This window comes from Urocitellus parryii, chromosome 9 (assembly GCF_045843805.1).
Source record: "Urocitellus parryii isolate mUroPar1 chromosome 9, mUroPar1.hap1, whole genome shotgun sequence".
Lineage (NCBI taxonomy): Eukaryota > Metazoa > Chordata > Mammalia > Rodentia > Sciuridae > Urocitellus > Urocitellus parryii.
The window spans coordinates 108,470,001-108,485,835 of NC_135539.1; the positions used below are offsets into that span (position 1 = coordinate 108,470,001).

At 33.5% G+C, this 15,835-nt stretch overlaps 1 protein-coding gene across 3 annotated transcripts in view; it reads right to left on the minus strand.

The window, feature by feature from the left end:
* The window catches only part of Syt14 (synaptotagmin 14), a 132,690-nt gene that overhangs the window by 55,432 nt on the left and 61,423 nt on the right, over positions 1 to 15,835 (minus strand). For all 3 annotated transcript variants that reach the window (XM_026387457.2, XM_026387460.2, XM_077802727.1), the window contains exon 4: positions 11,974 to 12,423. In XM_026387457.2, coding sequence (XP_026243242.2) covers positions 11,974 to 12,423 — 450 coding nt within the window. The remainder of the gene's footprint in view (positions 1 to 11,973; positions 12,424 to 15,835) is intronic.

Below are 15,835 nucleotides of genomic sequence, written 5' to 3' on the forward strand. Positions count from 1 at the left end.
TGTGTAACGGTATTTGCTAAAGATTCCATGGATTGGTAAAGAATATCCCAACATAAAAATAGATATTCAGTATGTTATCTGATTGCATAAGTAGTGATTTGCATATTTGATATTCAATCTCATTTCCCAGCTATTTTAAGGAGAGGTCAGCAAACTTCTGTGAAGAGCCAGCGAATAAATATTTTAGGCCCTGTGGACCATATTAATTTTCTATTTCTGTGTAACAAGTTATCACAAACTTACACCTACTTATCATATTACTGACTCTATAGTTCAGAAGTCTGGGAGAACTTAGCTGGGTTCTCTGCTGAAGATCTCAGAAAACAAAATAAACATATCGACTCAGTTGGACTCTTATCTAGAAGTTCTGAGGAAGAATCTCTCCGAACCTCATTTAAGTGTTGGCGAAATTCAGTTCTTGTAGAGTAAGACTGAGGTTCCCATATTCTTGGTGGCAGTTGACCAGAGCTGCTAGAAGCCTCCTCTCAGCAATGAAAAGTTGCTTTTGGGTCCTCCCAGGAGGCTCCCTCTATCTGCTTCAAGCTTTGAATATATTTTTATGCATTTTAATTTGCACTTAGAAGCAAAGAGAAAATTCTCATGTGAACAGTCTAGATCTCCTCTGACTGATTTCCCTCCTTTTTTGTTGTTAGGAGATTGAAACTGGGGTGCTTTACCACTGAGCTACATGCCTATCCTTTTTTTTTATTTTTGAGAGGGGGGTCTTGCTAAGCTCCTGAGGCTGTCTTTGAATTTGTGATCCTCCTGCCCCAGGCTCCAGAGTTGTTGGGATTACAGGTGTGCATACCATGTCCAGCAATACATACTTTTAATGTCAACTTATAAGTAACCTTAATCATATCTTCAAAATCCATTTGCCATGTAACATAAATATAGCAGCAACACCAGAGGTATAAAGGCCAGGAGACCATCTTAGAATTCTGCCTACTCCAGTCTGCCCATCTGGCCCCCATGTTACCATACACTTCTTATGAGCAAAATGCACTGACCCCAGCCCAAGGACCCCCAAATTTCATATCATTTCAACATTAAAAAAACTCAATATCTAAATTTAAATCTTATAATCTTATAAACCCAAGGTGAACAATTTTAGCTCCTGGGAAAAATTCTTCTCCCTTATGAATCTGTATAATTAAAGAAACACTAACACTGCCACTAACACTTCCAATATACAATGGGAAGACAGACATAATTACAGACATTACAGTTCACAAAGGGCAAAATGAATGACAGTTACTCGTTCAAGGCAGTTATAGATGGGCAAACTATAGCCACAGTTCCCTGAATAGGTATTAAAGTTCGGGAACAAGCCTCTCTGAGTCTTTGGATCCATCTCTGTGCTCTCATTTTTCATCCTTCTTGAAAAGTAGCAAGCAGGTATCTGTTGTTAGGAAGTTTCACCAGCATGCTTCCTACCAACAGAATTTTGGAAGTCTAGACCCTTCCTTTCATTTCATATTCCTGATTCTTCTTCGTTCAAGGTGCTAATGTATATGCTGACATGATTTTTTCAAGAATTTTGTAGGTCTTATATGAATTTTACAGAGGTTCCCTCCATTAAATGAAAGCCATGTCCACTAATCTTTTCAAGATAATTCCTTTATTTTTAGATTCTGCTGAAATAAATGAGGGAAAATGATCTTTAGCTTTTAAAACCTTTTAGTTTTTTTGTGATGATCTGAGGAACACCCTTCATTTCATAGAATGATTTTCCAGGAGACCTAGTATGCTTTGCCCTTTTGATCCTTGTGAGGTTTCAGCAAAAGCTGTGCAGCTACTCTATACCATCTGTCATGGCAATTTTTGAATTTTAGCATGTTTTGCCATCTTGTCAGGGGATTTCCCAATTCATCAAGTCCTGGTTCCTTCAGAGACTTTTAACACTGTGCCTGGAAATTTCTATGGTTAAATATTCAAGTTCCTCATTTATAAGTTGCTCTTTTCATGTAACTGCAGGAAACAATTCTGCTAAGCCCCTTGCCACATCATAAAAAGAATGCCCCCAGCCCTGGTCCAGAACATGTATTTCACTTCCTTTTGTCCTCTGGGCAAGGCTCTTAAAGGCCATATTTCTATTAAGTCTGTTCAAGGCAACTTAGACTTTCTTGACCATGTTCTTCAGAAATTCCCCCTGACTTCTTCCTATCCTCACCTAACAGTGATTTCAAAACCACTTCCACAGTTTTAGGTATTTGTTTGGCAGCATCCCACTTTCCAATACCAAAATCTGTATTAGTTTTCTATCACTAAAAAATGACCACAAACTTAGCAGCTTGAGACAATACTCACTTATTATCTCACATTTTTTTTGTAGGTAAGAAGTCCAAGTAGGCTAAGCAGAATTTTCTACTGAAGAGTCTCACAAGGCTGAAATCAAAGATTTAGACCCTCCTCTGCATTTGCAGCCGCTCCTCCGGCTCCTGGCTGGCACCATCCTAAGCATGAAAAGTCTAGCCCTGCCTGAACATGGCTAGTCCTCTCTGCTTCCCTGGGAGGACCAGCATGTTATCATCCCGGTTAGCAGAAGAATTCTGAGGCGGATCGCCGTATACCCTGGCCCACCTGCCACACGGAAGGAGGAACAACAGATAAGCACACACATATAGTAGGAGCAGAGTGGCTGACCCTCAAATCCACACTGCTAGAGAGGAAGACATACAAATAACACAAAGAAACAAGGGAAGAAAGTGCCCGAAACAAACCAAACTGAAACAATAATAGATTCCATTGACAGCATAGTAGAAGAAATGTCAGAGAAGGAGTTCAGAATGTACATAATTAAAATGATCTGTGAAGCCAAGAATAAATTAAGAGAGCAAACACAGGAAACAATTGATGGCTCCAACAAAAAGATAAGAGAGGAAATACAGGTAGCAAAAGATTACTTCAAGAAAGAAAGACTCTGAAAAACAAAAAACAAACAAACAGAAATCCTTGAAATGAAGGAAACAGTAAACCAAATAAAAAATTCATAGAAACCATCAACAGATTATATAACTTAGAAGACAGAATCTCAGTCATTGAAGATAAAATGTATAATCTTGAAAATAAAGTTGATCACACAGTGAAGATGTTGCGAAACCATGAACAAAACCTCCAAGAATTATGGGACAACATGAAAAGAACAAATCTAAGAATTTTCAGGATAGAGAATGGCAAAGAGATACAAACCAAAGGAATGCATGATTTCTTCAATGAAATAATATCAGAAAACTTCTCAAACATGAAGAATGAATTGTAAAATCAAATACAAGAGGCTTACAGGACACCAAAGGTACAAAATTACAATAGATCCACACCAAGGCATATTATAATGAAAATGCCTAGCATAGAGAATAAGGACAGAATTTTAAAATCTGCAACAGAAAAGTTTCAGATTACATATAGGGGGAAACCAATTTGGATCTCAGCATATTTTTCAACCCCAACCATCAAAACTAGGATCCTGGAACAGCATATACCAAGCTCTGAACAAAATGGATGCCAACCAAGAATCTCATACCCAGAAAAATTAAGCTTCAGATGTGATGATGAAATAAAAATCTTCCACGATAAACAAAAATTAAAGGAATTTACAATGAGAAAGCCTGCACTACACAATATTCTTGGCAAAATATTCCATGAGAAGAAAATGAAAAACAACAATAAAAATCAGCAAAGGGAGGAACAGGTAAATTCAATCAAAGGAGAAACCAACCAAAGCTTAAAAATCCAAAATAAACCAAAATGACTGGGAATACAAACCATGTCTCAATAATAACCCTGAATGCTAATGGCCTAAATTCATCAATTAAAAGACACAGACTGACAGATTAGATAAAAAAAAAATCCAACCATATGCTGCCTTTAAGAGATTCATAGGAAAAGACATCCACAGACTGAAGGTGAAAGGATGGGGAAAAAACATATCACTCAAATGGGCCATGTAAACAAGCAGGGGTTTTCATCCTCATACAGATAAAGTGGACTTCAAACCAAATTTAGTCAGAAGAGATAAGGACATTTCATACTGCTTAAGGGAACTGTATATCAATAAGACATAACAATCATAAATATCTATGCCCCAAACAATGGAGCATCTACATATATCAAACCAACCCTTCTCAAATTCAAGAAGCAAATAGATCACAACAAAATAAAACTGAGTGATTTTAACACACCTCTCTCACCACTGGATAGATCTTCCATACAAAAACTAAACAAAGAAACTATAGAATTCAATAATACAATCAATGATTTAGATTTCACAGACATATATAGAGTATTTCCTCCATCATCGAGCAAACATACCTTCTCTTCTAAAATAGACCATATATTATGCCACAAAGCAACTCTTAGAAAATTAAAAAAATAGAGATACTACCCTATATTCTATCTTATCATAATGGACTGAAACTAGAAATCAATGATAAAATAAACAATAGAAGCTACTCCAGCACCTGGAGACTAAATAATATAATACTGAATGAGAAATGAACAGCAGAAGACATCAGGGAGGAGATTAAAAAAAACTCCTAGAGGTAAATGAAGGAACACTGATACAACATATCAAAATCTCTGGGACACTATGAGGGAAGTGCTAAGAGGAAAGTTCAATGAATTGAGCTCACTCATCAAAAGAATAAAAAGTCAACAAATAAATGACCTAACACTACATCTGAAAGCCTTTGAAAAAGAAGAATAAATCAACACCAAAAGTAGTAGAGAAAGGAAATAATTAAAATCAGAGCTGAAAGCAATTAGATTGAAACAAAAGAAACAATTAAAAATATTGACAAAATGAAAAGTTGGTTCTTTGAAAAAAATAAATAAAATTGATAAACTCTTAGCCATGCTAATGAAGGAGAGAGAAAACTCAAGTTACTAAAATTCATGATGAAAAAGGAAATAACATGATGACACTATTGAAATACACAAGATAATTAAAAATTTATACTCTAATAAAAAAGAAAATCTCGGTGACATTGACAAATTTCTAGAAACACACGATCTACCCAAACTGAATCAGGAGGACATACACAATTTAAACCGATTAATTTCAAGCAAGGAAATAGAAGATGCCATTAAAAGCCTACCAACCAAGAAAAGCCCAGGACCAGACGGATTCTTTACAGAGTTTTAAAAGACCTTCCATGAAGAACTAATACCAATACTCCTCAAATTATTCCATGAAATAGAAAAGGAGGGAACCCTTCCAAACTCATTCTATGAGTCTGGCCTCACTTTGATACCAAAACCAGACAAAGACACATCAGGAAAGAAAACTTCAGAACAATATCCCTGATGAATATAGAGGCAAAAATTCTCACTAAAATCCTGGCCCAAAGCATACAAAAACATATTAAAAATATAGTGTACCACGATCAAGTAAGGTTCATCCCAGGGATGCAAGGTTGGTTCAACATATGGAAATCAATAAGTGTAACACATCACATCAGTAGACTTAAAGACAAGAATCATATGATTATCTCAATAGATGCTCAAAAATCATTTGATCAAATAAAGCCCCTATTCATGTTCAAAACAGTAGAAAAACTAGGAATCATAGGATCATACCTAAACATTGTAAAAGCTATCTATGCTAAGCCCAAGACCAAAGTCATTCTAAATAGAGAAAAATTGAAAGCATTCCCTCTAAAAACTGGAAAAAGACAGAGATTCCCTCTTTCACTGTTTCTATTCAACATAGTCCTTGAAACTCTAACCAGAGCAATTAGACAACAGAAAGAAATTAAAGGGATACAAATAGGTAAAGAAGAACTCAAACTATCACTATTTGCTGATAACATGATTCTATATCTACAAGGTCCAAAAAATTCCACCAGAAAACTTCTAGAACTAATGAATGAATTCAGCAAAGTAGCAAGATATAAAATCAATACCCATAAATCAAATGCACTTCTATATGTAAGTGATGAATCCACTGAAAGAGAAATTAGAAAAACTACCCCACTCAAAATAGCTCAAAAAATATAAAATACTTGGGAATCAATCTAACAAAAGAGGTGCAAGACATCTACAATGAACACTACAGAACACTAAAGAAGGAAACTGAAGAAAAACTTAGAAGATGGAAAGATCTTCCAGGGCTCTATTGTCAGAATAACCATACTACCGTAACTGTTGTACAGATTTAATGCAATTCCTATTAAAATCCCAGTGACATTCTTCATAGAACTTGAAAAAGCAATCATAAAATTCATTTGGAAAAATAAGAGATCTGGAATAGCCAAAGTAATCCTTAGCAAGAAAAGTGAAGCAGGAGGCATCACACTACCAGACCTTAAAGTATACTACAGAGCAATAGTAACAAAACAGCATGGTATTGGCACCATAATAGACATGTAGACTAATGGTACAGAATAGAAGACACAGAACCAACCCACATAAAAAGTTATCTCATACTAGACAAAGGTGCCAAAAACTACATTGGAAAAATGATAGCCTCTTCAACAAATGGTGCTGGAAAAACTGGAAATCCATATGTAGCACAATGAAATTAAACTTCTATCTCTCACCATGCACAAAACACAACTCAAAGTGGATCGAGGACCTAGGAATTAGACCAGAGATCCTGTACCTAATAGAAGAAAAAGTATCATCATCATGTAGTATTAGGCCCGGTCTTCCTTAACCAGAGCCCTGAAGTGCAAGAAACAAAATCAAGAATCAATAAATGAAATGGATTTGAACTAAAAAGCTTCTTTTCAGCAAAAGAGACAATCATTGAGGTGAAGAGAGAACCTTCAGTATGGGAGCAAATTTTTACCACACATACATCAGATAGAGCACTAATATCCAGGATATAAATTCAAAAAACTTAATACCAAAAAAAACAAAAAACAAAAAAAAAACAACCCAGTCAATAAATGGGCTAAAGAACTGAACAGATACTTCTCAGAAGAAGATATACAAGCAATCAACAAATACATGAAAAAGTATTCAACATCTTTAATAATTAGAGAAATGCAAATCAAAACTACTCTAAGATTTCATCTCATCCCAGTCAGAACGGGAGTTACCAAGAATACAAGCAATAATAAGTGTTGGAGAGGATCTGGGGGAAATGGTACACTCATTCATTGCTGGTGGAACTGCAAATTGGTGCAACTACTTTGGAAAGCAGTGTGGAGATGCCTCAGAAAACCTGGAATGAAACTACCATTTGACCTAGCTATCCTCCTCCTTGGTCTATACCTAAAGGACTTAAAAATCAGCATACTATAGTGACATAGCCACAACAATGTTTATAGTATTGGAATTCACAATAGCTAATATGTGGAACCAACCTAGATGTCCACCTAAAGAAACTGTGGTATATATACACAATGGACTATTACTCAGCATTAAAAGAGAATAAAATTATGGCATTTGCAGGTAAAGGATGAAGTTGGAGAATATTATGCTAAGCAAAAATATTGTGATGCCTCCTGTTTCACTTTTCTTGCTAAGGATTACTTTGGCTATTCCAGATCTCTTATTTTTCCAAATGAATTTTATGATTGCTTTTTTAATCCCCCCAAAATAAAAGCCGAATGTTTCCTCTGATTAGTGGATGCTAATCTATAATGGAGGTGGGCATGGGAAGAATGGAGGAACATTGGATTGGGCAAAGGGCAAGGTAGGGAGGGGTTATGAGAATAGGAAAGATGGTGGAATGAGATGGACAACATTACCCTAGGTACATATACGATTGCATAAATGGTTGGAATTGTAATGTTGCATTCTATTTGTGTATGATGAATTGAAATGCATTCTGCTGTCATGTACAACTAAGTAAAACAAATATAAAATTAAAAAAAAAGATTTAGGTGGGCTGTGCTCTTACTAGGAGGATCTGGGAAAGAATATACTTTTTTTTTTTTCTTTTTTCTTTAGTAAGTACGGGACAGAGACTGAGAATCTGCACTTTTAACAAGCTCTTAGGCAACATTGATGTTGCTGGCCCAGGGTCACACTTGGAGAATCATTTTTCTACAGGAAATTTTAACAGGTGAACTGCAGTTCATCTATCAATTTAAAACATCTGATCCCAAGATGAAACATACCACATTTATTTGCTAAACATCAATCTTGCTGCATAGCAACTCACCAAGACTATACGAATTACTTGAAGTACATCAAGGATTTAATCAAAATTCTTATATTTTGTAACTGGAGCAATGTGCAGGAATCTTAACTATCATCCCAACTAGTCATTCTGTATAGATAATGCTATCCAGGCACTATTTGTATAGAAAGGTTTGTCTGTTATATCCATTAGAAAAATCATGGATTTTATTTTTATAAACTATAAAATAAACCTAATAGTATTTAAAAAATCAAGTAAATTGAGTGAAAAATAAAATTGGGAAGAAGAAAAGGAAAGGCTATTCCAGGCAACTACTACAGAGTGTGTAATAAAGTATTAAAAATTCAAGTGAAGAAATTGGTTTTATACACTAAGAAAGAGTGCCATCCTAACTAAGTTGAATATGTAAGAGAAATAAAATTATGAGAGAGTAGTAAGGGTAACTGCCAACACTCTAGTTATCAGCATGGAGTAAGAAATGACAGAAGCAAGTAAATATTAAACTATTTCAGAGTTCTTATTTGAAAACACTGGAAGTTAACTCCGACTCATAAAGTGGAATGGCAATTTATTAAAAGAATGGGAACACACAGGAAATCAGGTTAACAGCTAAGACTCTCAAGAATAAAGTCTAAACTCATATGGCAGGACCATTGTCTTACAGGAACTTTGTTGCTGTTCCTATAGGACTCTCATGTTTCAAGGACGTTTCTTTACTACAGCTGTAACTGGCCCAGCACTAACATTGTTTCTGCACCTACAAAGCTATTTTAGAGTTACTGTGGTCTCTCACCTCCAATGCCTCTGCCATCAGCTTCATGGAGACATAATATGAGCACAGTATCTTCTCTGTTCAGTTTATACTGAAGTTTCCCAGAAATGAACACAAGTAGTACAGTCTAGTCATAAAGCTCATGCTCTCCCTATGAGCAAGATTAGGAAAGTGATTTTTCTAGCTGCTCTTAGGAAGATGGAAAGCTTTAGTTGGAACTTCCCTGATCATTAGAAAGTTGTTGAAAAGGTATGAAAGAGGGAGGAAATAATACGTGCTCACCACAAAATGTGATGTATCAAGCATATAAAATGGACTTAAAATTCACTCAATTCTGTTCTTGCCTAAATCCTTTCACGATATATATTAGTAGAACCAGAGAACATCAGAGATGAATAGAACCTCATATATCATTTGTTCTAATCCTCTCATTTTACTAATGAGAAACCTGATACCCACAATGATTAGGTAATTTACCAAACTTACACATCTATTTAGTAGTAAGAACTCATGCTTTACAACTCTCACTCTGATGTATTTTTTATCATCAAAGAGGAATACCTTAAACTATATCTCAATGTTAAATTTTAATCTTACCCTGAAGGAAACTCATTGTTTAGTTCTCAGAAAGTCATTTTGGTGGCATTTGTCTATTTCTCTCAATGTGTTGATTCAATCAGTTCTTCAAAAACTAGCTGTGAAGCTAAACTATATGCAGGACTCTATTCTATCATTATCCATGAAAAAAACCAAGAAATTTAAAAAATATTTTAAGTGTGATTTGTGAATTCTTTGGCTGGGTTAAAACTTTCCCTTGCCAAAAGACAAATGCTCTTGTAACAAAAGCAATAATAAGTAATTATTCAAAAGCCACTAGAATAAATATTTAATTATGAATATAACCCTTATACGCACATTTTTACATCTAACAAAATTAGAGCCAAACTCACCCAGGTAAACTATGACAAGATTCCTCCATGTAATATTAAAATTTAAGCAAAGAGAACATTACATACAGAAAATACATATATTCTATCAATATTTATGACAAGACAACTGACACTTATGAGTGTTAACCTCACAACCATGGTGTTTCAGTAGCTGTAAAACAAACAAGATTTTAAGAAAGTAAAGAAAGAAGAAAGCAAGATAAAAGAAAAATTATAGGTATTAAATTTGAGAAACATGTCAGTGCAGAAGAAATATTTTCTAAGAGCAGAAGATGGTTTTGTTTAGATGTGAACATTAAATCTTAGAAGCTACTTATCTAGAACTCTTTAAAAACTCTTCTTGTAAATATTATAAAGATATTTACAATATTAGTTGGCTAAAAAAATATTATAGAATCAATGACTATAACCTAACACAAGCAACACAGGTGTATACAGAAATTTGACCAGAGATAAAACCATATGTTTAGAGCTTCATTTTCTTTGGACAATGAATATAATGAATATGGAATCAGAAGAGAGATAATTTAAAATAAATAAAGCGATATAAAATACATACCTCTTGATGATAGTCTTTCTCTTCTAATTTAAATCAGTGGCAGTTATTTGTATAAAATACTATGTTTTCCACAGAAAAAATAGTTATCACTCAGACCAAATAATAAAAATTTAAAAATCACATTAATAACTACAGAATATTCAATTTTATGAAAATTTATACTTCCCTGAAAAATATATTATCTGAATTTTCTTTTTATTTCTCTTGTTATAAACTGCTAGTGTCATTTAAAAAGACATTCTCCTAAAAAAAGTAATTCTTAAAATTTGATGTGATAGTAAGCTATTAATTCTATCAGTAAAGCTTCTTACATTGTAAATACACATGGGGATACATGTGTGTACACACACACACACGTTTACCACCATCTTTTTATTTTTACAGATGCTGAAATCATCTAGTTAAATTGTATAGTCTGACTGTGAATGAAAGTCCCACAAAATCAAATACTATCTGATGTAAATGCAATGAAACCTTAACCTTGAACTTATGCTTACATGTTTAAAAGTCTTAAAACAATGCTAAAATATAATATCTTTATTTTTAAATTTAAATCCATCCTGAAATAGATACTGCAAAAATGCTTTTTGTTAAATATAACAGGTATAAATATAAATCACAATTTACACTTATAGCACATATAACAGATTTTCTCATAATCTAAATAACTATGTGGCATAATGTGCCTCCTTGGTTTAAACAAATAGTGCAGACACTTCTCTCCTGTGACATACAATGCTTTATGGGAATTTAGTTAAAAATATGATTAGAGATTTGAAAGTGAATAATCTGGAAAAAAAAGTGAAAGCTGGTTGGAAGTCTTTAAGTTAAAAGTATTCACCCAGAAATGCTTCAAAATATTGAAAATACAATGAGGTCATAGTTTTTGAACTTTTAAAATAATTTCACGGCAGCTGTGGAAAGATAATAACTCATGAGCAGAAAATTTCTGCAATATAGCAAACAAGACAGAAGGATAAACAGATTTTAATTGATCACCTAGTTTTAACCTGGAAAAAAATTTAATTCTATAAATAGTTTATATTACATCATAATCATTTAATACAATTTCAAGAAAGGGACAAATCTAAGACCATTGGCTAGAAAGGGGATAGAATAAAATACATAAATCATATATCACTGAGAGCAGGAGCAGAAATATTATAGGCAGAGCAGAGCCCTGATTGCAACAATTCCATAGCCAATAGCTTTAAAGGTCACCTCTAACAATACCATATAAACCCCTAGACGGCAGCAACTCTGGGGCATACCAATTGGAACCCCTCTCTCTGGGAGCTTCATTTCCTTTCTGTTTCAAAAATAAATTCTGTTACTCTACTCTCACCCTGAATTGTCCATGAGTCTCATTCTTCATAACTTCAAGAAAGAACCTATACCTCATCATCTTCAAAAGGAACTTTAATAGAAAAGAACAAAAATTATACCTACCTATCCAAGGCCTAGAAATTTGTATAAAGGTATGATTACTATACAAACAATATGGTGACAAACTTATTGCTTCATTATAGATTTTTAAAAATTATATATATTATATTCCATAAACTTACATTGTATTGAGGTCATATGATGAGATACTTACAGAATGATTGTAAGAAGGTTCCAGTATCACAGGTAATGACATTTTTCCTTGAAGATTCAATTTTGTTAAATAAAAAATCTTTTCCCCCACAATCTTTTCTTTTTTCATGCGATGTACACCATAAAGTCTAAACCGAACTGCATAATTTCCAATCATCTCAGATTCAACATGATTAAATTTGAATGTTTCTGTGAAGACAGGGCATGGTCCTCTCTGGATGCTGGTTTTTGCTCTCTGTTTCTTTATAGGTAGAAGAACAAGGTGTACTTGCCATGAGTTGCCACCTGTCCTGTTATATGTTGGGATGTCTGTGACAGCTGTCACTGTTACCAAAAGCTTCTGTTCTTGTGAGTCATAGTCAAAAGTCACATCCAGTGTGCCATATTTAGCTTCTGGCTCAGGATCAAAAGGTTTAGGAAGCTGTGAAGACGATCCTTGAGCTGACATATCCTAGGAAAAGCAAATTAAAATGTTTTCAATTTTTAACTCTATTATTTAATCTAGCACATAAATGCCTGATATTTCTTTATGAGGATGATGGGAAAACATATTTTAATTTGCCCTCAAAGAAAAAGTATAATTAGCAGCCAGCTACAATCAAAATCTACCATATAGGGCCAGAATGTTAGAAATGGTAAGTTAAACTAGAACACTTATTAAATAAAGACACATTTAGAATGTACTCTACATCATTACCATTTTGAGAAAGTTGGACATACGTTTTACAATTAAAAATGTTAAATATATTTTATTGTTATTTCTGTTCCTTTAGTGAGATACTACTAAATTTTACCTTCACACTATAAAGAACACAACCAGCAACTCAATATTAAACTGCAGAGTAAGTGCACATAAATAAAGTATAATGCTATTGAAAAATTTGTTTCCATTTTTAGAACTTGTTATACAATTCCCCATCTATGAAAGAACATAAACCTATTTCGATTTAAAAACCAAAGGAAATGTGAAATATGGAAGTATAAAAAGGCCTCAAATATTTTTGCAACTAAGTATCCTCCAAATTTCAGACCATATTACTTCAATTGTTAACTAAAATTAAAAACAATATATTATTTTCCAATATTACCTATTGTTGAAAATGAAGAATACACATTTTAAAAGTTGAATACTGGAAACTATACATACTAATTATGACATTAAAAGAAATTATAACCATTAGTTGTCTCAAATTCCTGCCAGTCTAATTGTCTGGAATACATTTGGGAGTTTCATATAGTTACCAACAATGTCAAAGCCAGGTTTTTTACCTTAAATATGTCACGTGTTCAGCATGTGTTCAGTGCTCACTGTGGCAATGAATACTAATGCCCCACAGTCTTCCTTCTTTCATTTACTCAAAAGAACATTTTTTTCTATGTTTTCCCTGAGCATTCCAATGTTAAGAATGTGAAACCCTATAACTAATTAGATCAAATTTTAAAAATTTTAAAAAAGAATGTGAAACCCACAATTTAAAGGGTATAACCTTAACAGATAAAAACTACTATTTGCACTCTTCAAACAGGAAACTAGCAAACAATCATTCCCTTTCAAGGTGCCTGGATCAAAGTTTTAGAAAAACTTAGCTAGCAACAGAGTCACATAAACTCAATAGAGTTTATAAACTACTTGCCACAGATTTCTTCTGTGCCCTCTTCCCCTCTTTTAGTTCAATCATGTATCTAAGACACCTGCAACCTGGATTAAACCAAGAGGAAAGACTTTTCTAATTGACACATATTATCAATTATAGGGTTACAATAAATTCGAAAAATAAAATTTTTATATTAACATTATATCCTATACTTGCATAGGTTATTAATGTTCTATATCAAAGTACTTATGTAATGTAGTTTTGCTAAATTGTTTGATTATATTCTGTGATACTATAAAAGACACAAAACTAAGTAGAGGGAACTCAAAAATAAGTGTTAACAAAGATAGCATGTCAGCAGCTTCTAAAATATGGGTAAAAATATAGGCATTAACTATAGATAATGTGTAAGGAAAGCAACTTGTGAGACAAGACAGAATTCATGATATATTAAAACCGTAACTAATAACTGTAGTAATTAATAATATACCAAAGATAGATGAATTAAATAGAAAATATGATGAAACAAATGACTATTACCTATAGAAAATGATGGAAAACCCAAGTCATGAACATGTTGTCTCCGAGAACATGTTCTACTTAGGAAATGCAGATAAAAATCTGTATCCGTGTAGTAGGCTCACTGGCAAGGTCCAGTGGTGGTCAGGTGTACTTGCTTCTAAAGCAAGTGTGTACTGCTGGATCTTGATACCCTTATTTAAATCTCTACTCTGGTCTTTGTTACCATACGATAAATGGGAATGTTGATGGAACAAAGACAGTGGAACAGGATATATGGGCACTGTATAAACCATGATGTGGCCTTGCTACCTATACCTACCGATATCCTATAATGACAGAGGTAAGTGTGTCAATGTACCTTACCATAATCCTCTTACTTCTTGCTTTGTATCTGAAATAAATTTAAACACATGCATACATAAGTGTGCATACACATGTAATTTAAGCATCTTAATTTGGTCTGAGTCTCCTGTGACGACTTGCCTCGTGGTATGTTAGAGGATACCACTACATTCAAGTAATTTCACACACAACAATTTAGATTAAGAATGGCAATATAATAACAGTTGTTAAGAGCATCATTTTTGTGGTCAGACACACCTGGGTTTGAATTATAGTTCCACTAGTTAAGAGCTGCATGTACTTGGGCAAATTGCTTAACTCTCTCAGTCTTACTGACTATGTAAAGTTCACAACAAAATTCCCAGGACACCTGTGATAGTTGTTACTATTATTAATTTTAGAATCTAGGCTTCACTGTTAGCTTGCTGTGTATACAGTTTGAAAAGTCACAAAGCAGCGATCTTAACTTTGTTTATGTGATAGAACACAAACATTCCTTGTGGAAAATCATAAAACACTAATACATTAAATTTAAAATATCAATGTAGAATTTTCTTTTAGGTCAGATATATTATAACATCAGAAATATTAAAAAATATTAGCAAAGCGCTTTTTAAAATTATAAAAAAATACTCCCAAATTAAAGAAATTCTATCTACAACTTAATTATTCTGTGTGTTGGGAAATTACCTTCCTTATTTAATTTTGACAGCAAAGCAGAAAATTTACCTAGTAGAGAGACAAACATACTGTATGCTTTCAGGAATGCTGTCAGGAACAAAAGTTGTAAAAGCTTACACTCTAAATAAAACTATCAAAACAAGTAAATCCTAAAAATAAATACTACCTTATGAAAACACCTTACTGTTCTAGTTTTTAACAAATCCAATGGCAATACTTTGAAATAGCAAAAATTACTTTTTCTATTATTTTCACATTTTTGTTACAAAAAAAGTGACTTAAATTTAACCAACTAACCACTCTGGATACATGATACTTTGAATTCAAATTGCATTAGTAAGGCTGACCATCATTATCCATTATCCCTTTCATATTCTATAAATGAAAATACAATAAAGTGATTTCAAAAGACTTATAAAACATTAATAAGTAATAATAAAAATCCAAATAAACATAAACTGTAACCTTGAGATGAAATAAAAAGGTAAATAATTCCAGAATATTTTATATAAAGTGTTTAACAACCACCACCACTCCCTATCTTGAACTATCCATCTTCCTTTGGTTGCAGAGGGAGCTGAAGACAAGTTGAGACAGCCCTGGTCAGTTTGTTGGTAAAGACTAGCTTAAGAATGGAAACTGGTACCATAAACTACAAAGGGATAAGACTGTGATGAATCCCATTCTCCTTACCAAAAAGAAAAGCACAAGATTACTATCTTC